Source organism: Xiphophorus hellerii, chromosome 2, assembly GCF_003331165.1.
Source record: "Xiphophorus hellerii strain 12219 chromosome 2, Xiphophorus_hellerii-4.1, whole genome shotgun sequence".
NCBI classification, from domain to species: domain Eukaryota; kingdom Metazoa; phylum Chordata; class Actinopteri; order Cyprinodontiformes; family Poeciliidae; genus Xiphophorus; species Xiphophorus hellerii.
In genome coordinates, this window is record NC_045673.1 from 21,086,669 (window position 1) to 21,113,711 (window position 27,043).

The 27,043-nt window shown below is 42.0% G+C and overlaps 1 protein-coding gene across 3 annotated transcripts; it reads right to left on the bottom strand.

Annotated features, from left to right (window-relative positions):
- Positions 1–175: 175 nt before the first annotated feature.
- Positions 176–26,779, bottom strand: LOC116735583 (receptor-type tyrosine-protein phosphatase beta-like). 3 transcript variants are annotated; one of them, XM_032587568.1, is made up of 34 exons: positions 26,678–26,778; positions 22,428–22,808; positions 20,653–22,325; positions 18,263–18,542; positions 17,375–17,671; positions 16,900–17,163; positions 15,898–16,161; positions 15,168–15,437; positions 13,954–14,220; positions 13,596–13,862; positions 11,330–11,593; positions 10,355–10,618; positions 9,991–10,254; positions 9,642–9,899; positions 8,981–9,250; positions 8,603–8,866; positions 8,246–8,512; positions 6,679–6,963; positions 6,166–6,444; positions 5,935–6,084; positions 5,431–5,704; positions 5,114–5,226; positions 4,863–4,968; positions 4,540–4,617; positions 4,125–4,142; positions 3,948–4,029; positions 3,353–3,443; positions 3,191–3,267; positions 2,392–2,526; positions 2,162–2,284; positions 1,914–2,077; positions 1,405–1,540; positions 737–856; positions 176–653 (listed from the first exon to the last, which is right to left on the bottom strand). In XM_032587568.1, the coding sequence occupies exons 1-33, from the start codon at positions 26,721–26,723 to the stop codon at positions 755–757; spliced, it is 8,073 nt and encodes a 2,690-aa protein (XP_032443459.1). In that variant the 5' UTR covers positions 26,724–26,778; the 3' UTR covers positions 176–653; positions 737–754. The 3 variants fall into 3 exon arrangements, with proteins under 3 accessions (XP_032443459.1, XP_032443450.1, XP_032443466.1); XM_032587559.1 differs by having other exon boundaries at positions 4,125–4,136; positions 20,653–22,808; positions 26,678–26,779; XM_032587575.1 differs by lacking the exons at positions 20,653–22,325; positions 22,428–22,808; positions 26,678–26,778 and adding an exon at positions 18,781–19,005.
- Positions 26,780–27,043: the final 264 nt, after the last annotated feature.

Genomic DNA, 27,043 nt, shown 5'->3' on the forward strand with positions numbered 1-27,043 from the left:
AATGTGGCAGTGCAGTTACAGTGTTTTGGCACACTGTGGGAGTGTTCTGCAGCACTGTGAAAATGCTGTAACTGTGTTTTTGGCATGTTGCGATGTTGATGCTGAGTTGCCTACTTTTATGTCTTTTGTTGGAGCAGATTTGAATTGGTTTGGATCAATAAACACAGAAATCAGGTATTTGTACACGTGCTGTGTGTTTAATGAGCTGTTCTCAGACAGATATGTTTAGGTACAGGCACAGGCTCACATTCAGGTACAGAACCTCTACAAGTACAGTAATGACTTTAAGCAGATCTCCAGTTACAGGTTAAGGTAGAAGAAGATGAACAGGTAACATACAGGTACTGCTGTTCATCTGTATAAACACGTTCAATGAGGAGCTGAGTCTGCTGTTGTCTGAACAAATGATTAGCAGCTGGAGGGTGCTCTGGTGATCGAAGCTGATCAAAATGTTCAGTCTCCTGAGGCTGTTTCCACTCACAGCTTCATTGTGACACAGAAACACAAAGTACAACCACAGACACACTCCAGTTCATGTTACATAAATTATCATAAATCTGCAGAATAAAATATGAACACTGATAGAAAAATAAATGGCTGTGTTTCTCTGTTAGCTCAGCAGTAAATCCGCAGGCAGTACAATCACAGTGTCTCTGTGGGAAAGGACCAAAACCTCCTATTAGTGATTCCTCTGATGCTTATTGATAACACACGCCATCATTTGTGGCTTGCTTACCTCCCTGCCAGGTGGGATTCACATTCTTAGGATGGGGTGACCGAGGCTCTCCTGCTCACTGCGCAGCTTCCGAGCTCTGAGGACATCCCGAATGCACTGATGCAAGTACAAGTACTGACCCTGGTCAGAGAGGAGGTTTGTGTTAGAAACAGTTTGATTGACCAAAGCAGAGCTGTGGGGAATTTAAGCTTTACTCAGAATTGAATTGCTAAATTCAGTACATTAGTGGAGTAGTAGATAAGATCCGCAGATCACCCAGATTTTACCATTTCTAAGCTACTTCATTGCATCTGCAGATAGGTCTGAGAGAGACATGGTCTTATTGAACCCTTTTTTGAGAAACAATTTTCATGCAGATTTGCTGAAAATAAATATTTTCTAAGATCCATGTCTACCTACTCAAAAGGTATGAAACCTCCTGCTGTCTGTAGAAGATACCGCTCCATTAAACTAAGAAGGTCCTTAGTTCCTAGGTAGTATATGGGGGAATTTAGCAGTAGGACTGCTAACCGCTCTGTAACAAACTTTTTTTCTGAATTTTCTCATCTTTATTTCATTTTCCATTTAATTATGGTGAAATGCTTAACTTTGTACTAAAAGCAATCACTTTTTATCAGTACAGCTGCATCATATTGGGCCTCCTTAATCCCAGGATGCATCGGACCCACCTCAGTCTGCACCATGTGTGACCGGTGGAGGCGCAGATCAAAGACAACGCCGTATATGTCTGCCGTGTCCTTCGTGTCCAGCTGCTGCAGCACCCGATCCAGGACGATGAAGGTTCCAGTTCGGCCCACTCCGGCACTAAAACACACGCAACAGACTTAGTTGAAAGTTGTGAAAAAGTAAGAATAAGTAACGGTCAGTACACCAAGATGTAACACCTGGGGCACACCAACAAATTGGGTGGAGATATGAGATGTTTGCAGCTGAAAGAGTTAAAACTTTAAGATGAAAACATTCTAAAGTTCATCCACATTCTGACTCTCAAAGGAAATTCATTCCACTGCAAATTATATCAGTGCTGCAAAGATGTGTCAAGGTAAACCATCTGTCAGAATTTTGCATGCAGATCAAACTCATAATTTAAAAAGCTTCAAATTGAATTTATTTTCTTTATATCAGATGGTGGGTTTTTTGGGGAAGCTGTCTATTAATTTCAAAGCATTATTTTTACCTGCAATGGACCACAGTGGGACCAGAACCAGGAGTCCTATTGACATAGTCACGGACGGTTCGAACAAACTGTATGAGCGACTGTGTGCTCTCTGGGACTCCATGATCGGGCCACACTGTGTAGTGAAACTGCCGAACGAGGCGGACAAAACTCAGCTGCTGCTCCTGAACACACAGAAACATCACATCATCGTCTGACCTCACTCAGTGACAGAGAATGAGAATGTTGTTCCTGCTGGGGGAACATACACTGCAGATTCTGAACTCTCGGATTGTCCACTCTGGAAGAACCGACTCTGACAGCATCTGGACTATGAGATCTCCGTAGTACAGAGGATCCTGATCAAACGGCCAGTAGTGATCACACTTCACCTGGATGGGGAATCAGAGAGAAAACAAAATCTTTTAAGCACAGCCGGCCAAAGGAGAGTCTCAGAAACTCCTTCAGACACAACAGTACTGGGTTATCTTATACTCACCCTGCCTTTCTCCACACACTGAGTGACCATGACCACATTATGGACGTTCTGCTCCCACACCATCTTCCAGAAGTCATCTTTTGTTCCTGGAAGGGGTCCCTGCGTGGCAATATACTCCCTGCGGAAATTGTTACCCTAAAAACACAGAGAAAACCAAACACTCAGTTCTGCTGAAATAGGTAGGTGAAATAGGTAGCTTTGAAATGAGATGAGAAGAAAGAATTCCTGGTGTCTGCTTAAATACAGCATCAAAACAGGCTGAACGGTAGGATGTTATATGACCAAATTAAAGTTCATGTTTACACTGCAGGGAACCAGGAATACTCATTCTAATATTGAGTCCAAACCAGTTCAGTCTTAGGTCAAATTCTTATACAACAGTGTAAACCAACAGCTAGTACAAATACTTTCAAAACCAGTGTACAATCAATAAAAAACTAGCTCAGAACATGAATTACAGTGTTAAACCAATTCAAATCCAAGTCTAAATCAAAGCTCAAGACTTAACACCATAACCAGTTTAAGCCAAGTCAGGAACAAGTCCAAATCCCATCAAAACCAATATGGACAAGTACAAAACTAGTTGAAACAAAACCACATGATTACAGCTGGTCCAAACCCAAATTAAGCCAAAGTAACATTTAAAACTCAGTAAATAACCGCACATGGAAATTCAAGCTAATCAAAATATAGCCATAAAGACAGAGCATAAGTCTTAGTCTAAACCCCATTCATAACCAAAAAGAACCAAAGGGGTTCTGCACAAAATTTAAATGTTGGGAAGGCACTGGTGTCTCACTGGGATGTAGCTGGCATTAATGTAGTCTGAACAGGGATCATCATCCACGTAAGACAGCTTGACCCTCGTTGAGTCATCTGTAGAGAGAGAGAGAGAGAGAGAACAGAGACGGTGACACGGAGACACAAATGGGTCAGTTGAGCTGAAAGAAAAATCACTCACAGGGCAAGATGTTGTTGTATCGGTTCTTCCCACGGTTCTCAGGCAGCAGAGCAGAGTCCAGTGGCTGATTACGACCGACATCTTTCAGGTCCTTTTGAGGAAAATGAAAGAATCATGGCATATTTACAGCAACAAAAAATTAGAACTATTCTTCAGTTGCTTGGAAAGCTTTTAGTCAGACAGATGAGTGGAAAAACCAGGAGTCTGAACTCGGAGGGTTCAATAAGTTATCTCCTGGATATGTTATCAACTAATCCGAAAAGCTCTCTATAGGTCAACGAGGTTTTCTGTCTCTGGATCCGTTCACGCTGAGGTTACTCAGATGACCACTCATAATCATGATCAGGGAATACCTTTTTCTAATAAACTGAACAAACATCTGTGCAGAAGATGCTTCTTTCAGACATAAGAAACCTCTGTGACATGAAACCCGAACTGCTCTGGAGCAAAGCAGGTTTCAGTACCAAAGAGAAAAATAGGAACAGGAGAACCTGAGGCAACCTTCAGAGCCACTGATTCAGACTCATACTTTAAACTTAAACTGGTTCCTAAAGCTGAAACAGCTCCTTGACTAGTTAAAAGGAAGATGGCGTACCTCATACTCCTCAGACAGGAGGTAGCTGGAGTCGGCCAGCAGTTTGTTGTAGTGAGATTCAAAGTTCAGGATCTTGATGGGACTGAAAACAACAAACGAAACTTGTAACTGCAAGGAGGAATCACCAAAAATGTAAAAACAAAAAAAAAACTAATTAAAGTCATCAGGATATCTCACCTGGAGATTCTCCTGTTGCTGGGGAACAAGACGAAGAGGCATTAGAGTTTAACAGATCTTTGATAAATATTGCTAAAAACAGATTTAATCTTTTAGAAGAAAACTGATTGGTCTGTTCATTTCTGCTTTCATTAGATTATTTTCTAAACTAAACGTTAGGTTGTGCAAAAGTTTTCACCAAAAGTCAATCAATCTATCAATATACTTATGTATCAATCTATCTATGGTATTTCTTTGTTACTCTTCTCCATAGCATCATTAATAAACCTACTGACAGTGGATGGATTTAAATGTTTAAAATTTCTCCGTGTTTAGCTGTGATACCATCTAGTGGCTGTAGATGGAACTCCATTCTGTTTTGGTCAGAGCAATGTTCATCATCCATAACAGCGCTTGTTTATTGATTGGTTCCTACCCTCTGACTCCCATCTGGACTCCTGCTGCTGACCTCTCTCTCCTTATACATCTCCTGACATCAGGTCTCTCCTCCACCCTGATGGAAACAGCGTCAACAACACCTTTTATTTCGGTTGACATTAGCGGGTGCTAAACATGTGCCATGCACCTGTTACACAGGTGTTGTGTGTAGTACTGTGGTGTGCTGTGTGTTGTACCAGTCAGGTGTTGTGCGTTTTGCCATCTGGTGTCATGAACCTGTCATGTGGTGTTTGTTGTACTGTTAGATGTCATATAGGTGTCTGGTGTACCTTCCACAGGGGTAGGTCTAGAGATACTCACAATTTGTGAGCCTTGTGCCTGCAAATGAGGAGAGCAGTGATGGCAACTATCATGAGGATGAGGAAAAGTCCGGCACTGATGCCTTCAATGACACCGCTCAGAGGTTCTGCAGGAGAAAAATAAAATAAATCCATGCAGTATCTCAGTATTTTGACATCATCTCCAGGACAAACTCCGTCTGTTTCATTTTTAAAAAAAATCTGAGCTAAGGAAGTTTTAAATCTTTAGTAACCAGTGAAATTTGGCCTGACCTGTCTCCGTGATGATGGGCAGAGATAAGAAGGTGTCAGTGAAGAGAGGAGAAGCTAATCCAGAATTTGTAGTTTCTTCATCAAACAGCTGAGTGAAGGCTCGGATGCTGATCCTGAGAGGAGCAAAAAGACAAGACACTAGAGTCAACAGTGAACAACAATCGATTCTTACTAATTCTCAGTAAGCTCAAGACAAACTAAACCTTTTTCGGTCTTTACTTTATGAACTGCTGATTGATGGGATTGGGCAAGATACCAGACAGAGAAACATGGAAACAGATTATTTATAGTCTGACCTGTTTGTTTGTGTTCAGTACCTGTATGAAGTCTTTGACTTCAGAGGTCCATCACAGAAGTAGATAAGGTCTCTGCTAGACTCTGCATGACTTGGGTCTTTGTGGTCACATGGACCCCCTAGAGAGTCCATCCCAGTCCCAAGGCTGACATTATAGATCTGAGTGCTGCTGTCTAAGTCATCTGAGCAGAGGCTGGGAAAGTAGTTGGTCTGGTAGGACTTAACTGAGCTGTTGTATCTATAATCCAGGTAGGAGGGCAGAGGGTGGTTATGGTCTGGCTGCAAGTCATTGACACCTACAAGGATGGGTCAGAGGTTGCATGTTAACAAGACCCATGAGCAGGTAAGGCCTTTAAAAGTTAAATTGCACATTAAATAATCAGTGTTCAACTAGAACTACGGGGTAGAGTGTCAAAGTATAACTCATCAAAAAGTCCCATGAGATGAAATCAAAATATATCTGTTTCATTGTCAGAACCTAATCCACCGACCTAACCAGTTTCTGGTCAGAATAAAAGATGCTCACCTTCAGATTCTGTCACAACCACAGTAAAGAACCGCACTGCTCCATTGATATCACTGAACCAGCTACAATTAAACTGGAATGATATCGAGGACTTTGTGACCAAAGTGGACTTGTCACTGACCCGGGTAGTCAGTGGGGGCAGAGGAGGGCCTATAGAAACCATAACAAAAAAATCTGGTTAGCTCATCCACCCTCCCTCTAGCAAACGTGCTAAACTTAATTCTTTCTTACGGTCGATCATAGTGACTACGCTGTACTCTGCCTCCTCGCTGGTCGTCCCGTCAGAAATGACCTTCACAGAGATGGCGTAACGTTTGTGGGGCTCAAGCTGGGTGATGACAAAGCTGGTGGACACTCGACTTGTACGCCGTGAATAGACCAGGGTGTGAGTGTCTTGGTGAAGACATTCAATGGTGTAGGAATCATAGTCAGCTTGTGGAGGTCCCCAAGAGCAGGAGATAGAGGTAGAGCTCTGTGGTCGACAGTGGAGGCTATGGACTCGCTCTGGCTCTGCAGAAAGAAAAGCCTCAGATCAGGTGATGCTGAATTGCTTGAAAACAGGGTGAGCACTAGTTTTTTTTAATATCAGATTGAAGATTAGGCATTGATCACTTTGAAATCGGTTATTCTTCCATTGCTAATTCTTCTCATCTGAAAATCTCTTTGGTTAAAATACAGACACTGATGTACCAATACCCAAATCAGTTGCAATTTCTTGAAAAAAAGTGTAATGCTGCCACCTACTGGTTCGAATGCTCTTTTGGATGGGAGTGCTGTAGGTGGCACCAGGCTGCGTTGCCCCACTGACAGTTCGAAGGCTGAAGGTGTAAAGTCGTCCTGGGAACATCCCTTTTAGGATGCGGCTGCCTGATGTTCGGCTGTGGTATGGGTTGATAACAGACAGCTGGTCCTTAGGAGTCCACTGCAGGTCGAAGTCATCATAATCAGAACCTACTGGACCACTCCAGGTGACCTCTAGGGAGGTGTTGGTGACTCCCCCAAACAAGAACGAGGAAGGAGGTTTTGGAGCTGTAAGTTAGATTAAATGTTTGAGGACAAATATTTTAGAGTTCTTTCTTGTCTTTGATCTTGAGCAAGTAACTTTGAAAGAAATGATAGAGAAAGATCAAAAGGTAGAAAGGAAGAGAAACAAACAAACAAAGGCAGCACACTGCCCAATGTTCCCTATATATATAAACCTGGTTGCTCCTAATTCCATCAGCCATCTTTGCCCTCTTAACAGTAGGAGATCTAGACATTTGGTGTCATTTAATTTTGGCTTAGTTCTTCTTTGGTCCAGGTTTAAATAAAATTTAGGCTATTTAGGTTAGATTTTGTTTTACATCCTATAACATTGTCAAAACTAGTGTTTCCGCCACAACAGACCCCAACTTTGTCACAAGCTGGGTCCAGAAGGAAAGCAAAAAGGGGAGACACATCAAGCTGCCAATTAGACAGATTTTTTTTTAATCAAATTAACTGAAGTTTAGCCAAAAATAGGTGTTAATGTTAAATGTTTGTAAGATGTAAAATTAAACAAGCCAAAAGTTAACCAAACTTTTGGCTTAACTAACAAAACTAAGCTGTTGTGCTATAGAAAGAACAAGACAAGGCATCTAGAGTTAAAAATCTATCTGGATCAAGGGTTGTGTTTAGTTTTTTCTGATAATTTTTGATAGTTTGTTGCTCTTTTATTTGATTAGATCATCCTTGTTTCTATTTTACTTGAGGTCAGTCTGTTCTTAGTTATTCAAGTTAGATCATGTTGACTATTTCCTGTGTTTAGTTTTTCTTTGTTATAGTTAGATTTATGTTTTCCCAGCTGTCAGTGTTTCCTCCTCCTTGCTCTTCTGTCATCTCTCTCTCTCCCTCAGCCTGCCTTTGGCTCTCCACTCTCAGCTACAGTCTGTTAGTAATTAGTCCCAGTCCATTGTTCCAGCAATCTGACTCCCAATATTTAATCACTTCTCCTTCATTCACTCCTCACCGGATTCTCCCATACCTTCTTGGAACCTGGTCTCTGTTTTTTTTCTGCCATTTTTCCACCCAATGTCCTCCTTGTTTTGTAAGTTTTTATTTAATTATTTTCTCAGTTGAAATTTCTCCATCTACTTTGCCTGTTTTGCATTTGGGAAACACTGGACCCAAATGTCAGATGTGCTACTTAACCTGAGGAAGAATACCAAATATGCAGATAAAGACAGAACCACTCACATTAAAAAGAACCAAAATCTTTATAAACTACTTTTCTTATGTTCTTGAAATTTTAGTGACTGAAACCGTCTGCTTCTAACGTGATAGTTGGTCTTACCAGTACGACCCACAGTGCTGGCTAGGTTGTGAAGCTCTCCACTGAGACTCAACACATCGACTCGGTACTGCCGACCTGGCACAAGGCCTGAATATATAAACTCTGTGACCTCAGAACCCAGCTGATGCTCAGCCTGCTGGGATCCATCAGGGCTGTAGAGTGAGAGCAGGTATCCGGTCACATCACCATCTCTGCGATCCCAGTTGATCAACAGCGTGTCAGACTGGTTTCCACTCTGAGCCCTGAGAAATGCTACAGGCGCTGGTACTGAAAAGGACAATGTTCACTGGGTCAGCCTTCTGGTCCAATCACCTCCCAGCTTCACTGTCCACTCTGAGAATTGGAGTCAAATCTCACCTGTCCTTGCCCACATGGATGTCTGGTTGGTTTGGTCTCCACTGTGGACCACAATCTCTAGTCTGTACAGAGCTCCAGGTCTGAGACCCTGGAAGGAGCACTGCTTAATACTGGGTTGGACCCGCCGACTCTCCTGCAGAGACTCATCACTTTTATACAAAAAGACTTCATAATGCTGAAAGTCTCCTTCTGGTGGGGACCACTGGAAAGACAGGCTGACAGTGTTGCTAGTTTTGATGGACAGATCAGTAACAGATGCTGGGTCTGATGGAGAAGAAAACAGATGAAGATTTGAACTTAATGACCAGGTATATTTTCTATTTTATTCTTGAACAGATACCAATGCTCTTTTTATGCAAGTAGAAGCAAAAGTCTTACATGTTCGAGCTTCAGCACTAACTCCCTGACTCTGGAGTCCCCCACTGATGGTCCGGACCAGGATTCGATACTTCTTCCCTGGCGTAAGGCCATCAAACCGGTACCGGGTGAATCTGACGGGCTGTGAACCATTGGCGACGATGCTGCCTCTTTCATCCAGAACCTGCAGGATGTATCCATCAGACACACCAAGAGCTTCTTGCCAGTTCACTTGCAGGCTACAGGTGCTCAGTACGGGCTCCACCTGTAGACCTGTGACTGCTAACGGGACTGCAAAACAGAAAGGATGGTGTAACTGCAGATTTTTCATCTAAAAATTCTGGACTTCACAAAAAATGGGAAGAACAAGAAAGGGCAAACTAAGAAGTAAGCAATGAAACAAGCAAGTAAAAGATGGACCCAATGATGTTTGGATGGCACAAGAAAAAAAAAGGACATGATTAAGAAAGAAATTAAAGAAAGCAGAACATGAAAAGTAGAGACAAGACACAAAGCAGATGGACAAGTGGGAATGAATTAAGGGCACATAGTAAATAGAGAAGAAGGAAGGACAGAAAGAAAAAAGGGGAAGACACAAACTTCGGACAATGGGATGGAGAAAACTATCACAGCTCACTGAGGGCCGACTAATGTGTGCTGCAAACCTCTTTCTTGCTCTCACCTGTACGTCCCGTGGATGTGTTGTTGTTCAGCAGCTCTCCGCTTGAAGACTGAACCATAACACCGTACAGTTGACCTGGCTGCAGCCAGTCAAATGTCACCTCATTTTGGTGCTTAAGGACATCTTGGACAGCCAGTTCTCGACTCTCTCTGTACAGAAAGACTGAGTATCCATCCACATCACCCGGTCCAGGTGTCCAGCTCACCTTCAGATGACTGCTGTCACCGTTAACATGGATGTTCTTCACCTTACTAGGAACTAACAGAACCAAAGCACTCGAATTAAAAGCAATGCAGGGGTTTTCATGGTTGCATTGCAATATTTTTTTATGACTGTGTCTAAATTTTACCTGTTCGACCCTCTATGAACTGGGCCCTCTGATTTGGACCGCTGAAGGTTGAAACTAGGATCTTGTAGAGTCGCCCAGGTGTGAGTGATGACAAGACACACTCCCCCACCCCACTGCCCAGAGTGAGAGGTGGGAACACTTTCATGTCACTGAACAGCAGCTGCACCTCATAGTGATCCACATCACCTGGCGGTGCCAACCACGTCACCCGAAGGTCCTCAGTCCCCCGTCCCGCAAGACTGAGAGATCGGACTGCTGCTGGGACTGAAGCAGGGACAGCACAGGAGCTGTGGTTAGAGCCCGTAAAACATTTCATCATATATTAAGAAATAACCAAGATTATGAATGGTGGGGAGTTACTCACAGGTTCTTCCATGGGTGGACGCACTGGCTTCGTAAAAACCACTCCAGGTGTTCACTAGTACTGTGTAGAGCCGTCCTGGTACTAGCCCGGTGAACACACACTCGCTCTGTGTCTTCTGTACTGTCTTGTTCTGCAGGAAGGTGTTGTTGTGTTTGATGAACACCTGGTAGAAGTCAAGGTCTCCAGCAGCATGACGCCAATAAACCTTCAGGTAGTCATCCCGAGCACCATGAGTCGCTGTGGGGTTCTGCACCTTTGAGGGCTCTAAGGGGTCAAAGAAACAAGTGACAACTTGTTTAATGGATCTGGGAAGAAACTTTGTTTTTTAAAATTTTGATCAAATCAGTAGCTGGAACATTCAAAGTATTGATTAACAGAGACATTCATAATCCAGAATAAAAGTTTTTGTGAGGGAGAGAGATCAAGAACCAAAATAGAGCCAAGAGACAAGAGCTGAAACCACAACAAATTCAAGAGAAACAAATTCATGACAAAAAAAAAAAAAATTAAACCAAGGACAGCGAAATCCAAAATCCAGAGAAATTAAATTAAAACCAGGGAATTGTTAGTCAGAAACCAAACAAACACAAGCAGAACTAGGACACAGACACATAGAATGCAAAAGAAAGTATTAGAACAAGGACAGTAATAGCCAGAAGCCAAACAAAAATAATTAAAACTAAAAAAGGGACAGACAGAACCCAAATAAACACAATAAGAACCAGGACAGAGAAAGCTGGGACCCAGGCAAAGGCAGGGTTTGCCTTTGCCTGGGTTCCAGGTAAAGGCAGTGAAGTGTGAACAAAAACACCAAGAGACAGACAAATTGTCATTGTTTCACTGACAACTAAAACCAAGCAAGAACCAAGTCAAAACAACAGGAAACCTTTATAGAGACACTCCAGAATCCAGAGAGAATTCAAACCTGCATGGAGAAAAACACCCAGAACTCAGACTCAGAGAAGAACTGCTCACGTGTTCTCTCCTGGATGTAGGTGTGGTTTCTGTAGCGACCGCTGCAGCTGGTGATAGAGATGTTGTAGAGGCGTCCAGATACCAGTGAGTTGAAGATGCAGCCAGGGTTGAACTTTGACACGGCAAGGGTGTGTAGTGTCCTTTCACGGTCACTCAGGATTACCAAGTAACTGTCCACCTCACCTGCAGCCTGATTCCAGGACACAGTGAGGAAATCCGTGCGACCATTGTTACTGACCCGAACATCAGTGACCGCCGCTGGCACTGGGGGAAGAGAGGTTGAGTCAGACACGCAGTCAGATGTTAAGACTGCACAGTAGCGACATCGTGCATACCACTTCAGTGTGTATCTGTTAGATTTTCTGAAAGCAGGGAAGAGTTTTATCATCTTAAAGAAATCAAACTGTAGCAATAGGTTTCAAGATTGTACTCAGAAAAGAAAAGATGGGACCAAGGTTCCACTTTAATTCATCAGGAATGCTGAAGATTATGGATAATGAGATATGTGAAGACTCTCAGAAAGTTCAATGGCAAAACACCAAGGCTCTTCCTGACGGGAAGTCTCTGACCAACAGACCTGGACGCTCTTTTGTGTTGCTGTCCATGTCGACACTTCCTGAAAATTCCACACAAATTCCAGCTTTTCAATAATATCCGGCTTTCTGCTGAAAACAAACCCAAACAGAGGGAGAGTCTTTCTTTTAGGTCTGCTCTGCCGCCTAAGACCCGTTAAAATAGCCTGAAATCTGTAAACATTGGCTCTGAAACCAATATTTAATTGTTGGTCTTATCAACTTAATTTGATCTGTTAACATCTATCCCATTCTAAAGTTGAGACTGTATCACTATCCAAGAATAACTGTCAGTAAAAGTTTCTTCTTTAAGTCATGTTCTCATTATTACTGATGATCCTACCAAGACATGTAGACCTCCAGCTGCCCTTTCTCCAACTAAATAAAAATAAAACTGAAATATTAGTGTTTGGACCAAAAGAGCATAGATTAAATATAATCACCCACCTTCAGTCCATTGGATTAAAATGCTCTGATGAAGCTAAGAATCTGGGGTTGATCATGGATCCTGATCTGAACTTTAATAACCACATCAAATCTATCATAAAAACATCATACTACCATCTAAAAAATATTGCTAAAATTACACGACTCATGTCCCCACATGACTCTGAAAAATTAGTTCATGCCTTTGTTTTTAGTAGACTCGATTACTGCAATGGAATTTTTACTGGATTATCAAAAAAAGCAATAGGACAGCTCCAGCTTCTCCAGAATGCTGTTGCAAGAGTCCTAACTATTCTGAGAGTCAGAACTAAACACGGTGAAGCAGCTTTTAGTTTTTATGCTCCAGCGCTCTGGAATAAGCTCCCTGCTCACTGTAAGACTGCCCCTACCTTGAGTTTATTTAAAACAAGGTTAAAAACCTTCTTATTTGATGTTGCCTATTCTTAAATTTTTGGTTTTTTAACTATATTCAAAATTGTAATGTTTATTTTGTTTATTTTTAATCTGTTGTATGTTGTTTTTAACTTTTTTGTACAAGCACTTTGAATTGTCTTTGGCTGAAAGGTGCTATATAAATAAAGTTGCCTTGCCTTTTACAAATGCATCTTAATATGTTCAACAGTGCAAAGTGATTGTCCTGTCTTTGGTGTCTACTACCAATAATAGCCAACTTAAAACAGATCTGAAGCAATTCCAGTAGCCTCTTCTTCCATAGCTCTTCTTCCTTAGTTATAGCTAAGTTTACTCAAGTCTCTATAAAACTGAGGAAAAATCCATGAGTGCCCCTTGAAAAGATGTCTACTTGAAAGCAATAAAAATTTGTGCTTTTTCTGTATTAACACTGCCATCACAAATGTGGAAATGAGCTTTAGCAAGGGTACTAATTTAACCACATGCCATAATACCATCTGATACCCTCACAGAGCCTGGCTGTATTTGAGCAGGTAAACATACCTTTGTGAATGTAACTCTAAGGGCAATTTAGATCAATCAGCTGACCTAAAAGTCATATTTTTGGCCTGTGGGAGGAAACTAGAATATGTGGAGAGTACCCACCCATGCATGGGAACAACATGCAAACTCTATGCAAAAATAACTGAGGCTGGGATTCGAACCCACAACCTTCATCCTGCTATGCAACCACTCAACTGTGGCCCGTCTTCCACATCAGGGGGTGAATAATCCTACACTATTGTCTTGAAAAGGACACCTGATAGAACTGTCATGCCAGTGACTGGTGAGCTTACCTGTGCGTCCTTCGGCCACAGTCTGTCTGGAAGTGTATCCGGCTCTGATGGTGGTGACCACCACCTTGTACTGTGCTCCTGGTCTTAGGTTCTGGAAGCTTATGCTGCTGATGTTACCTGCGACACTCTTATTCTTGATGACACTGCTGTCACGGACCAGCAGAACTTGGTATGAGTCTTTGTCTCCAGCAGCTAGTTCCCACTGAGCCTGCAGGATGTCTGTGCTGTCGAGGTTAAAAACTTGCAGCCCACTGACTGGAGCTGGTGCTGTGAGGACAGATGGTGGCAGATTATTAAATGATAAACCAAGTAACCTGTCAAGCAGCACTCTTCACAACAATAAAGGCCTCAGACGTACTGGTCCATGCAGTCAGGGAGTCAGAGTTGCTCAGGTTACCGCTGCTAGTTTTCACGGTAACAGTGTAGCGGCGTCCTGAGGTGAGGCCTTCGAAGGTGCACTCTCTGGACCCACCACTGAGGATCTTCTGAGTGTCAGGAGTGGCGAAGTCCTCATCTGTGAGAAGCACCGTGAAGCTGTCCCAACGTCCAACAGGCTGTCTCCACTGCACACTAAGAGACGTCTCATCAGCATGACGGAGGACAAGCTGCTGCACAGGACGAGGTGCTGGGGTAATGGGAGATTTAACTTTTTAGTATCAGAATACTGAAAGTTCAGTAATTAAATCCTATATGAAGTTTCTGCTGGTGGATACAGTCTTTCTCACACCAAACTGGAAGATCTACAGTGTGTGAAGCAGTATTGTCAATAAGAGTTTCTAAGCTTTAAACTCTAAATTGTGCCCTTTGATTGAGGCTAGAATCTAAATAAGAAATCCAGTTACCTTCAACTCAGCTAATACAATCACTGAATGTTTTTAAAAAAATTTTTTATTCTGCTTCTTATTCACACCAAGACACAAACAGGCCTGTGTGTTGCTACAAAATTTTGGGACATCTGAACTGAAGGACAGAAGACAAACAACACCCAGGGTGTATTTATGTGGGGCATTATGTAGAACATCAGGTGTTTTCATATATTTGAAATACATGCATCACATTTGATGTGTATGTATAATGGGATCTTTGGGGAGGAATGTGCAGTGTTCTATTTCACGACCATAAACAAGTACATTAGTTTTCTGTGAAATTATTGTTTTATTTTGTTATTTTAGAAAGAATGCTTTGGGTTCCAATCCTGGCTTGGGATCTTTCTGCACAACGTTTGTATATTTTCCCTGTGCATGTGTGAATTCCCTTTAGCTATTTCAGCCTAATACCACAGTCCAAAAACTCTACTAGTAGCTAAGCTAATCTATCTTGGCCATCTGTGAATAGTGTTTTGTGCCATCCTTAAATTCAGATTGTGGTTTTCTCTTTCTGCCAAAATCTGACCTGAATCTGTCTCTGTCTGTTGAAGTCCTATCTTCCAATCAAGTGAGTAGTTTAAGTTCTGCTTTCTTGTGCACTGTTGCAACACAAACCAAACTGGGCTCAAATGGTCCTAGTGTATCGGTCCATTCACATGACTTGTTTTATAAAATCAAATTGAAGATAGTTATAACAGTAGCTAACCTAGTCTGCTGCTGCAGTGGGCTGTGTTACTCAAACCGCCGCTGTGCACTGTGAACTCAGCAGAGTAGAGCCGTCCTGGAACTAAACCGAGGCTCTGGACGGACACGAGAAGCTCTCTGCTCTTCTTACTGACGGTCCTATTAAATAGAACAGCAAGGCCATCTGTCAACAGAACGCTGTAGTTCTCCCAGTCACCTCTGGGGGGAGACCAGCTGAGTTGCAGCTTGCTGCTGTCGATGGACATGGAGAGGGTGGACACCTGGTCAGGAACTGAAACATTAGGACACAGAGCAGTCATTATAAAAGGCCCTTGTGGTACATAGACAGCAGCTGGAGGCCTAATGTTGTTTTTAATAGCGAAATACATTTAAAAGTTATAGAAACATCAACATCTCTTGTGTCCCGATATTATAATTGTAGTTTATATTTACACATCTCTTCAAACAGGATTGCCTTGCTTCAGATAAACCCTAAAGATGACCAGTAACATGGGATGAGTTGCACCAAACATGAATTGAATTGTATTCATCCCTAATACAGTGAAAATCGGTGAATATCTCCCAGAACTGCTGCAGTGATGGGTATGTTTGCATGTGTAGCTCACTGGTGCTATTTTGTTTGTAAATCAGATATGGAGTACACAATCACCTTTTCAGGGTCTTCTCCAGTATGACGGTGCTGTTTTAACAAACCACATGCAATGTGACTAACTAAACGTTCCTGGACCCACCTGTCCTTCCTTCAGTCCTGCTCTCCGAACTCAGGCCTCCAGCTGATGAGTTGACAGACAGCTGGTAGCGGCGTCCAGGGGTTAAACCCTCAAACACCAGTTGGGTGACATTGGGGGCTAGGATTCGTTGCTCAGGGGTCAAACCTGAAGCCCACAGGGTCACTGTAAAAAAGTCCACACCCCCTTTAGGTGGGGTCCAGGAGGCCCGAAGACTCTCTGAGCTGCCATCGTTGTTGATAATCAGATCTGACACAGCTGCTGGGACTGAGGAAAAAGAGATAACATTTTTTTTTTTTATCTTCACCCTCTGGTGCTGTTTTTCCTGACACCTCATCTGCTTCACCTGCTGGAAAACACCAGCTGGAAAAATTTTGCAACCTCCTCTATAAGAGAATGTCTTTATCTGAGCAAAAGTCTTGCAGCTGTGTTTCAAGGTTGTCATTATTAGACCTCGTATGGATGAATACCAGATTCTTTCAGCAACAAACTACTCATTAGCTCAAACATGGCTTCAGATGGTTGATCTGGTGTTGTGACCTGATTAGACTTTGATCATTGTTTTGTCTTGTGGAGAGGAAACTTCAGGCTTGCAAAGAGCCAGATAAAGTTCACATTATCAAGAGAAGCAAAAGAAGATAAACTAACCAGTTAATCATAAACTCCTTAAACTCACAACCTGGTGTCATTTAAACTTCACATATTCTTTCAGAATCAGACCCCACTTCAGGAAAACAAGGTAAGGATTTCTAATTGTCTGTCAGATCACCATATGCTGATCTTGAACATATACTGCTGACTGTTTCTTCCTACAACAATAGGCAGAGACACACTAATGCTACATAGTGAGTACAGGTTCTGTTTCCTCCTTGGTCAAGTCTCAGACTGGTCAGCAGATATAAAGTTAAAAAAAAATGTCTCTCTGAGACAGCACAAAACTGCTCTTCACCATACAAGATAACCATTCAGAAGCTTCATCAAAATCACTTCAACATTTGCACCTACCAGTGTAGGCCTGGATGAAGGTGGAGCTCTGCAGGCCAGCAGCATTTGTTACCACGGTGACCCTGTACGGTGTCCCTGGCTGCAACCTATCCAGCTTGGTGTAGGTCGTAGTGTTCTTCAAAGTGATGTTCCTCAGGAGAAACCCATCCTGGTCCATCACTAGGACCTTAAAGTTCTCCATTCGTCCCGGGCCAGGCTGCCAGAGCACACCAAGGCTGTCTAAAGATGAGGATGCTACTTGAAGGCTGTCCACAACTGAAGGGGCTGCAGGAATACCAAGACAGGCAGCAGTGAGATGGTAAACTAACAACATCTTCCAGTATCTGGATCTGGAAGTTGTGCTGATGGACAACACAACTTCAAAACTATACCAGTTTATTCAATTTTCTAGCAGATTTGTAAAAAGGTCTGCAGTTTTTTAAACAATTCTGTAAATTTTTGTTACTATGCCAAGATCTTCCACCCTGTATCTCACCTGTAACTGCAATGGTGTGCACTGGTGCAGCAGTCTTGTTCCCAGATATAGCCAACACACTGATGTTGTACAAAGTTCCTGGGATGAGTGAGGTGAAATCATACTGGGGAGCTGCAGAACCCATGACTCTGGTGCTACGAACCATACCGGAGTAGACATCTTCCAGAGTTACATTATAGCAGTCCACATGTCCTACAGAAAGGGACCAGAGGACTCGCAGCCCAGAGGATCCTTCATGAACTGAAGCCATGCTTTCAAGGTCCAACTGGACCTCAAGCTGAGCTGGACCAACTGGGACTGTGGGAGGAAAAAGGAGAAGATCTTTTGAGATGTTGACAGAAAGACACTTTGAACACTTTGGGAGAATAACTGATCAGGTTATGGTTTGAGACAGGCTATGAAAAGGTTAGGGTAGGCTCAGGGATCAGGTTATTGACAGGCTTGGATGGGATGGAAACCAGTTAAGTGCTGGTTGGACTGAAGTAAGTCAGTGTTTTATCTTCTAATAGAACAGAATGTAGCATTGAGTTAAGGCAAACACAGAAAAAATACTGCAGGCGGGGCAGGAAGTGAACCAGTAGCAATGCCTTGACTGAAAAACAATCCATTGCTGAGACCCAACAGTAACACTGAAACACTGGCTGAGACATTGATGGAAAATATGAAACTGATGTTGAAATGACAATACTTCATAGTTTTAGTCCTTTTTCAACTAGTTTTAAATCAAAAGTAATATACACTGAATCTGGTTTAAATATGTCCATGTTCTATCATTAACTATAAATTCAAATTGATGTGAAGGTTTTAACCTTAATGGAGATCAACTTGCAGAAAAATTAAAGGGAACAGGATCATAAATGGAGAAAACTATTCCAAATAAGTTCTTACCTGTGCGCATTGAGCCAAGGCTTCTCTCCTCATCCTTCCCAGAGATCACCCGTAGTTCATACAAAGTTCCTGGTTGTAGCTCTGTCATGTTGCAGATAAACATATATCCATTGTTTCCATCCTGATCACAGCGGACCGCGGTTGGCCCAGAGCCTGCATCCATGAAGGCTGTGAAGTCAGGTGATGGACAGGCAGCAGTCAACCAAACCACTGCTGAGTCCCAGGTGGTCCTGACCTCTGTTAGCTCCACAGAGCAGCTTGGTCCAGCGAAGGTCTGGACCTGCAACAGGAGGTCACTTCATGAGTTGTAACCTCAAAACTGCCTTACCTCAATTGGTTCAACTTCAGAGGTCATGGCGCGGTTCTATCAAGAGTGGCACTCTGGAGAAGGCAAGGGGATTGCCAAAATAATTTAATAGCCTATGGCAAAGACCAAATGCTAAAATCTGGGATTAACTTATTCCAGAGGTTTCTGATCAACAGAGTCATGGAAGATCAACTCACTCCAATTTTCTCACCTTTCCAATCCTCCACAACAGTCCAAGGATCAAACATCCTGGGAGCATCTCTTGTCTGTCCCGTTAACAGAAGGTAAACATGGTGCATTTCAACCCAGGCTAGCACACAGACGAGGTCATGTGACAGAGGTACCATCCAGTGCAGGTGAATCATGTCCAGAGTGGCAGTATTAGTTCAGCAGTTGACCGATGAGATGTCGGCTGCAGCTACGCTTCATTCTTCATCTCATCGGCTCCTGGTCTCCACTCAGTTCACTCTGACTCGGACTCTTTGACTCCAAATAGAGGCTTGACCCACCCTGCCTTCCTTCCTGCCCGCCCTGAACATTTTCTCCACCAACCTCCAACATCAAGCCTGGCTCCATTAGGGCCAACAACATTAGCCATTGTTGAGTTTTCCAGTCAGGAAGAGGCCACAAATATGCTGATCACACAAAACCCAAAGTTCAGTTTGAAGTTGTGTTAAGTTGAGTAGACTGACCGTTTTGAAGAAAAAAAATTAATGAGCATTTAAACGCTGCTCTGTCTCTTTAATCTTCTCAGAGTTATGGAAGAGTTGTAATCTACCTGGGACCCACGTAGAAATGAGAAAGTTGGGTACAAAAACATCCTTCATCTCATCAACTCCTCATTGCAAACGCTTAAATGATACTTAAATCGCGATCTTGATCTTCACCGGGAGAATAAACTACTCTGTTCTAGCAGGTCAGAGCAGATTTTACGAAATGAGAAATCTTAATTTCTACAGTGTTTGCATACATCTGTTCTAAGGAGTACAATACAAGCTCTAGTGGACTTTGACCACACTCTTCATAAGACAGTGTAGATGGGTATATGCATCTATAATGCTTCAGTAATGAAACTTAACCAGTAAGAGTCAGAGGAACCTCTAATGTCCTTCTTGCAAAATTAGTCAATTATTATTGTTTTTTTTCAGTCTGACTATTTCTCTCATTGTTGTAGATGAATGATGGCACACTCTTGTTTAGTTATTTAACCAGGAATATTTTTGTACAGCCTTCCTAAGGACCTTCCACAACATTTTAATTATATTAAATTATAGACTTTGAATGAGCCATTGCAAGAACTTTGTTTATTTTTTAGCTTGCATACTTGCCCTTTTGTCAGTCATTGTTCTTTTGATGACCCAGCAGGAACTGAGCTGCATACATGAAGCCAAGCTGTAAGACACTTGAGTTTATACTTGACTTCCATTACTTTGGCATACAGAGTATTTAACGGACGGAAAGATGCCCAGGTCTTGTGGCTGCAAAACAATCCCAAATAATTACTCCTCCACCACCATGCTTGGCATCAGGTATGAAAAATAGCATTTTAAACTTTTCCTCTGTTACATTTGATTATTCAGGCATTTGCCCCACTGAATCAAAGCCAAGAAGGTACAGTCATTTAAAGAGAAAACAATTCTTAAAAGTGAAGAAGCTAGAATGTTTTACGTTTGTTTTTGTAGTAGTTATGTGAATTTGCAACTTTTGCATGCCCCCTTTCCTCCTGTATAATTTTCTGTCAAGGAAGGGCCTGCAGTAAGGCTACCTGGAAAGACACCAGTAAAAGTCCAGAAGAGAACGTCACGGCTACCCCATAGCAATTCCAGGTATTGCCATTATAGTATAAATAAAAGTACAGGGTTTCCCCCAGAAAGCCTACTAAGCCCTGTGGTCTGGGCAACATCAATGCTGCAACTATAAAACTGGCTTAACTCATCTTTACTGTCACTGTTACTAGTGTATAAAAAAACCCTATTTAAAACAAACAACGCTTAACCTGGTGGCCCGTAAGTCATATAATACACTGGGGGAAACCCTGAAGTAGGAGCAAAAGAAGAATTATTTTAACAGATTGTATACTCACATGTGTGGTGGACAGCAGTGGAGGTGTAGTTGACTGTGTGGTTTGCGTGGTGATGCTAGGGAGGTTTGTTGGTACAGTCATTATGGGTGTAGAGGGGGGGGACACTACACGCCTTGTCACTGTGGGTGTGGTCACAGGTGCAGAACTGGTTGCCGCTCTGGTTGTAGTTCTGATTGCAAGTGTAGTTGTATGTTTAGCGGCAGATGTAGTTTCATGTGTTACAGCTTCAGATGTGGTTTCATGTTCAGAAGCTGCTGGTGTGAATTCAAGTGTGGAGATTCCAGATGTGGACTGAGGTGTAGGCGTTGCTGATGTCACTGCAGGCTTCACTTCATGCGTGAAAGCACCAGGTGGGGTTTCAGGTTCAGAATCTCCAGGTGTGGTTCCAGGTGTAGAAGCTGCATTTGTAGTTGTAGATGTAGTTTTAGGGTTTGTTCTTGGAGTGACCCCAGGTGAGGTCATGGGTCCAATCTCAGGTGTTATTGCAGATGTATATGCAGATCCTGAAACAGCAGATGTGGCTTCAGGTGCGGTTCGAGGTGTGCCACCAGGTGTGTTGTCAGCTACTTCATTCACTGTCCTACCTGTGTCTGGATGTTGAGAAAAGCCTTCAACTGAAGGTGAAGCTTCGGGAACTGTGACAAGGTTGTAATGGTTGTATGATGGGTTTGTCTCTGTCATGGATGCAGATGTAAGGAGTGATTCTCCAGGGGTGTAAGCTGTGGTTGGTGTAGCTAAGGTAGAGCCTTTTGTATAAGTAATATGATAAGCTGTTGATATGGTGTTTGGCTCAGTGTCAGCAGATGAGCTGTCAGAAAAAGTAGATGTAGCAGATGGTGAAAACTCAAAGGGGACTGTGAAGTCCTTCAGTCCACCTGTGGTCTCCCGTGGGTATCCTGTAGAGGAACCAAGCCTTGCTGTTCTGCTTCCACTGGAGCCAATTTGGTTTCCATTAAGGGAGGACAACATATTTGACACTGATGGTGTTTCAGTCTTAGGCTGTGGCTCCATGTGTCCTTTTGAACTGTTTGACACTTCTGATTGGCCAGTGGTGATCACATCTAAACCAGATGAGACAACGAGAACATCTGATTGGTCAGAGGTGAACACATTTGCACCTGATAACATTGTTGGAATTTCTGATTGGTCACTGGTGAACACACCTGGACCAGATGAAACAGTCTGGACATTAAACTGATTGGGGGTGGACACACCTGTACCAGATGACACGGTGTGGACATTAAACTGATTGGGGGTGGACACACCTGGACCAGATGAGATGGTGTGGACATTAAACTGATTGGGGGTGGACACACTTGTACCAGATGACACGGTGTGGACATTCAACTGCTTGGGGGTGGACACACCTGTACCAGATGACACGGTGTGGACATTAAACTGATTGGTGGTGGACACACCTGGACCAGATGAGACGGTGTGGACATTCAACTGATTGGTGGTGGACACACGTGGACCAGATGAGACGGTGTGGACATTCAACTGATTGGTGGTGGACACACCTGGACCAGATGAGACGGTGTGGACATTCAACTGATTTGTGGTGGACACACCTGGACCAGATGAGACGGTGTGGACATTCAACTGATTTGTGGTGGACACACCTGGACCAGATGAGACGGTGTGGACATTCAACTGATTGGTGGTGGACACACCTAGACCAGATGAGACGGTGTGGACATTCAACTGATTGGTGGTGGACACACTTGGACCAGATGGGACAGTGTGGACATTCAACTGATTGGTGGTGGACACACCTGTGGTAGATAAGGCATTGTGAGCCTCTAATTGGTCAGGGGTGGACACACTTGGACCAGATGGGACATTATGACCGTTTAATTGGTCAGTGGTGGACACATCAACACTGGATAAAACAGTTTGGTCTGTGTTTGGATAAAAAAGCTTTGAGACTGAGGATGTATCATCTGGAAGTAAATCCGGAGGTTTCGTGGTGTCTCCATGAGCTGAAGCTCCATGAGTTGATGAACTGTGGATGTCGGAGATGTTAATGTGTTGGGTGGTTCCCAGGGCTCTGTCGGTGTTTGGCAATGGGTCATTTGTGTTGGTTCTGACTGGACCGCGGGATAGCTCCTCTGGTTCATGCGTAGGTGAAGAAAAACTGGGAAAGGAAGTGGTGCCTGTAAACAAAAACATGAGAAATGAGGATCATTAAACAATTAAATCTGTATATTCAGAAAAGGTTAAACTCTGAATATGACTTAACAACAAATCAATTTAATTTTCTGAATTTTAATAAAAAGGAAAGTGATGACGCACCCTGATGTCAGACGACAAGGGAGACTGTTGATGGCCTCCTGACTGTGAATATGTCTGCATCGGGTTGCAATAGTTTTTCAGCCTCACTTAGTATGAGACAAATCATTAGCTTCAGACTGTGACTGATCCAGCTACAGAGGTCAATGTTTTCATCTGTGGTGGCTTAGGTTACTACTTGTTTTAAGTTTGATCTAAGTGTCTTTAGGAGTCAGCTATCTTAATGTTCTCCATCACTGATCAGGCACTGTAGTTTATGTCTTCCTTAATTTTCATGCAGAGTTTACAGACGCTCATGTTTCTAAGGACCTTCATATTATGCTGTAGAATCATTACAATTTCTGGTCTGGTCCCAATCCTGCTCCATTTATACTTGTGTTGAGGTCCAAATAATCTCCAAATAATAACTCCTGGCAGGAATGATGCTTGATTCAGACGATGGAGGTTAGGCTTTAAATAAATCAAGCTGCAGGTGTCAAAGTGAAGGGGGATCACCTGTTGCTCAGCTGCACCATAAACTGATTCAGATTTTTTCTGGTAATGTTTGTGTACCGTTGCACTCCTAATTCTCAGCCATCCAGGACATGAATATTCTGAATCTGAAAATTGTTCTGGTTTTTGGATTTTGTTTTTAGAGTCCTTTTGCCGGTATTGTTTGTAATTCTGATCACTTAGAATTACAGATTTGTGTTTAACCAGGGGTAATTCAATTATCTTTGCTACATTTTTTGCAAAGCCCTCTTCTACTTGCCTTCATTTTTGGAAGAAAGATGCTGAACATGCCAATTTCCTAGTTGATACCAAGCAGTCCATCGGGTTGAAAATCGAACCCAGGACAGCCAGATTGGAAGTATGGTACTTGACCAACATTTCTGATCAGGCTGAAAGCTGTGTCTCAGAATGTGTGTGAATCATAAACTGTAGGAGTTTTCCTGCAGGTACGTTTATGGACTGACATGGGGGAAGGAAGGGGTATTGAAGTTTCCTAAGCAGGAGAACACCTGCAGGATTAAAAATAACTCTTGACTTTAACAAAAAAACAAAAAACAACAAAAAAACATTGTACTGACAACTTACTTACTTACTTACTATAAGCTCAGAGCAACACCTGAAGGAGAAATAAAAGGAAAAAATACCAACACTTAAAAATACCAACATAAAATAATTTAAACTCCAGAGGAAGAGAGCGTTCAGTCTGTAGTCCTGGTTTATCTGTTTGTTTTATGAAACACATTGTATGAAAAAATATCTCCTTCTTCCTGATTTCTTCTCTTTTTGCCTTATTTGTCACAATGAAATGCTTCAGATCATACAAGGATATTTTAATATCAACCAAAAAAATTAATAAAAGTAGAACTGAGTAAACACAAAAGGCCATTTTCAAATAATTATTTTGTTTAAAAAGCTCTCCAAACCAACATGGACCTGTGTGAAAAGGTCATACTGTCCATTAATTAAATAATGATTTAACTGGCATTAACTACAATTTGGGAAAGCTGAATGCAGTTTTAAGAAATCAAGAAATCACCAAAACAGAACTTGTCTTGCAACATGAGATCATACACCAATCAAAAGTCAGAAATTCAGAAACCTGAGAAACAGGATTATTTATATATCAGAGATCTTCAAATTTTTGAATTTATTTTAAAAAACAACAAGCAAATCAATTATAATGAAACTGTAAAGAAATAAAAAAGTAAGAATAACCTGCTTCACTCCCCTTAAAAATAACAAATCAAGGTCAAATTAAAAGAATTAAAGATCGAAAAAGCAAAAATAATTCACATTGCTCAATATCAAACTCTTTGAAGCACCACTGTACTGATCTACTCCTCACATTTCTGTCTTCAGCACAACCACATGTTAGCCAAGCAACATGGAAGTTTCAACATGAGATTTATTGGCATCATTTTTAAAGAAACTTTTGTCCTGCCTCCTGAAAATGTAATTTTTATTGTTTATTTGCTTCATGCACTCATCCCCAACAACACACAGTGATTCACTGACACCGATTTCTTTAATACGATACCAAAAATAAAACAAACAAACAAAAAAGCCCACCAACAACAACAACCCTGTGGTTGCAGGTAAATACGCATTTCCTCTAAACGGGAAAGCAATTTTTATGCAGACACCTACAGAACAGGCTGGGAGCTCTACTTTGGTAAAGCATATTTTTGATTTATTTTGTGAATCCATGTTTTTGAGTTAATAACTAGCATTAATTGTAGTGAATCTAATGAACCAGATTAAAACTTAGCAATAAACCAGTTCTATTTCTTTGACATTTTTCATTTTCTCACATGCATCCTTCAATGCAATACTGATACATTAAAAAATATAATTTATAAAAGTTTTTCTTTCCAACAGCTTTTGTTGTTTTTCTGTTTGATTGTGTCTGATAATTATCATTTTATTCTTTGTGTGAAAAAAACTATTGCCTTTATTTATGACGACCTAGTTTTAACTTTAAAAATGTACTTTAACCAAGATGTGTAGACTTCTAAGAACTTCTGTAGGATCTCAGGAACGGGAATGTAAAAATCAAGCAGAATGTTGCCTTTAGGTGCTGCCGAAGGTGTATTTACTGAGCACACAAACCAGAGAGACTTATTTTTTTAAAATATTTTTTTTGGCTCTAGTGGCCTTTATTTGATAGTTAATTGACAGGAAAGTGGGTAATGAGAGAAGGGGAAGACATGCAGCAAAGGTCAGCAGGCTGGGAATCAAACCTGCGACAGCCGCGTCAAGCACTAAGGCCTCCATATGTGGCTTGTGCTTAACACCTGCGCCACCACAGCACACCCCAAACGAGAGACTTATGATGGTGAATCAACCATTTATGCCTTTAGGATTCTAGATGCGGTGAACTAGGTGTGTTCATTAGAAAAAAAACAGCTAAATTAAAAACATGATCATTGCATTTATCTTTCCATGAAGTTCATAAAACCTGAATGAAGATCTAGATGATCAGCAAATATTATTGAAATTTTGTAATGAAATAATAATAAATGTGACTGATTAAAACAGCCGCAGAAGTGTGTGACTAAGGAACAGAAACCATTTGTGTTTAAAACTTAAACACTATGGAAGGACTAATTGTCAGTTTGCTTTCAGGTCAAAGCAGAGAACCAACCCGACAGCTCTCGGGTTCAGTGTGTTACTGTCTTGTTGGATTCTTGGTTAACGTTTAGAAATCTCTTCAGGCTGGTGGGGGAACCCATTCAGACTGCTCTGGGACTGGTTACTATTTCATTCTTTCATTTAAATCAGTGCAAAATCTGTCGGTTACACGCTGTATATAACCATTAGGTTCATATCATTCCCTGACACAATTAACAAAGAGAAAGTAAAAATATTTGTGTTTTTGGCCCAGAACGTCATTATTGGGGAGCTTGATCATGCCCCTCAACTCCGGTCTGAATCACGACATGAATCTCCTATTGCTTGTGCTTTATTCAACAAAAAACAAACAGTTTCCCCTGTTTTTTTACCATAAAAAAAGATTTGAACAAGGCAACACTGCAACGACACCCTGGTTCTGATTCTCGCAGTAGTAGTAGTTTTTATTTAACCTCCCACCAGAACTCATGAGGATTTTAGTAAAGTTTTTTCAGAGTTTTACAGGAGTCTGAAGTCCTTCATAACAAGAAAAAAAAAAAAAGATAAACAGATATGTGAAGGATCCCATACTGGATAAGAACCAGCAACAGAAACATCTCGCTTTACTTACAGACACAGCTGGATCCCAGAAGCAGAAGCAGAACCAGGGCCTTCATGTTCCTCTGCGGCTCCTCCGTGTGTCCTGCGGCCACTGATGAGTGGGGACAGCAGAGCTGGGAGGAAGTGCGTCTTTGTGGGAGGAAAAAGTCAGCCAGCAGCACTTCCTCCCATTCATCTGAGGTTCGGGATCTTCAGAGCTGCTGGAAACACCAGAAAGGAGGAAATTCCTCAGGATGTTCGGTTGTTCTAATAAACCTGAGCAGGAAAACTCAGGAGGAGACCCAAGAGGTCCAGCCACGGCTCGGTTCTGTCGTACACTGTAGAAGTGGACTGATTTGGTTACAGGATAAAAAAACATTTCCATTCGGGTTCTGCT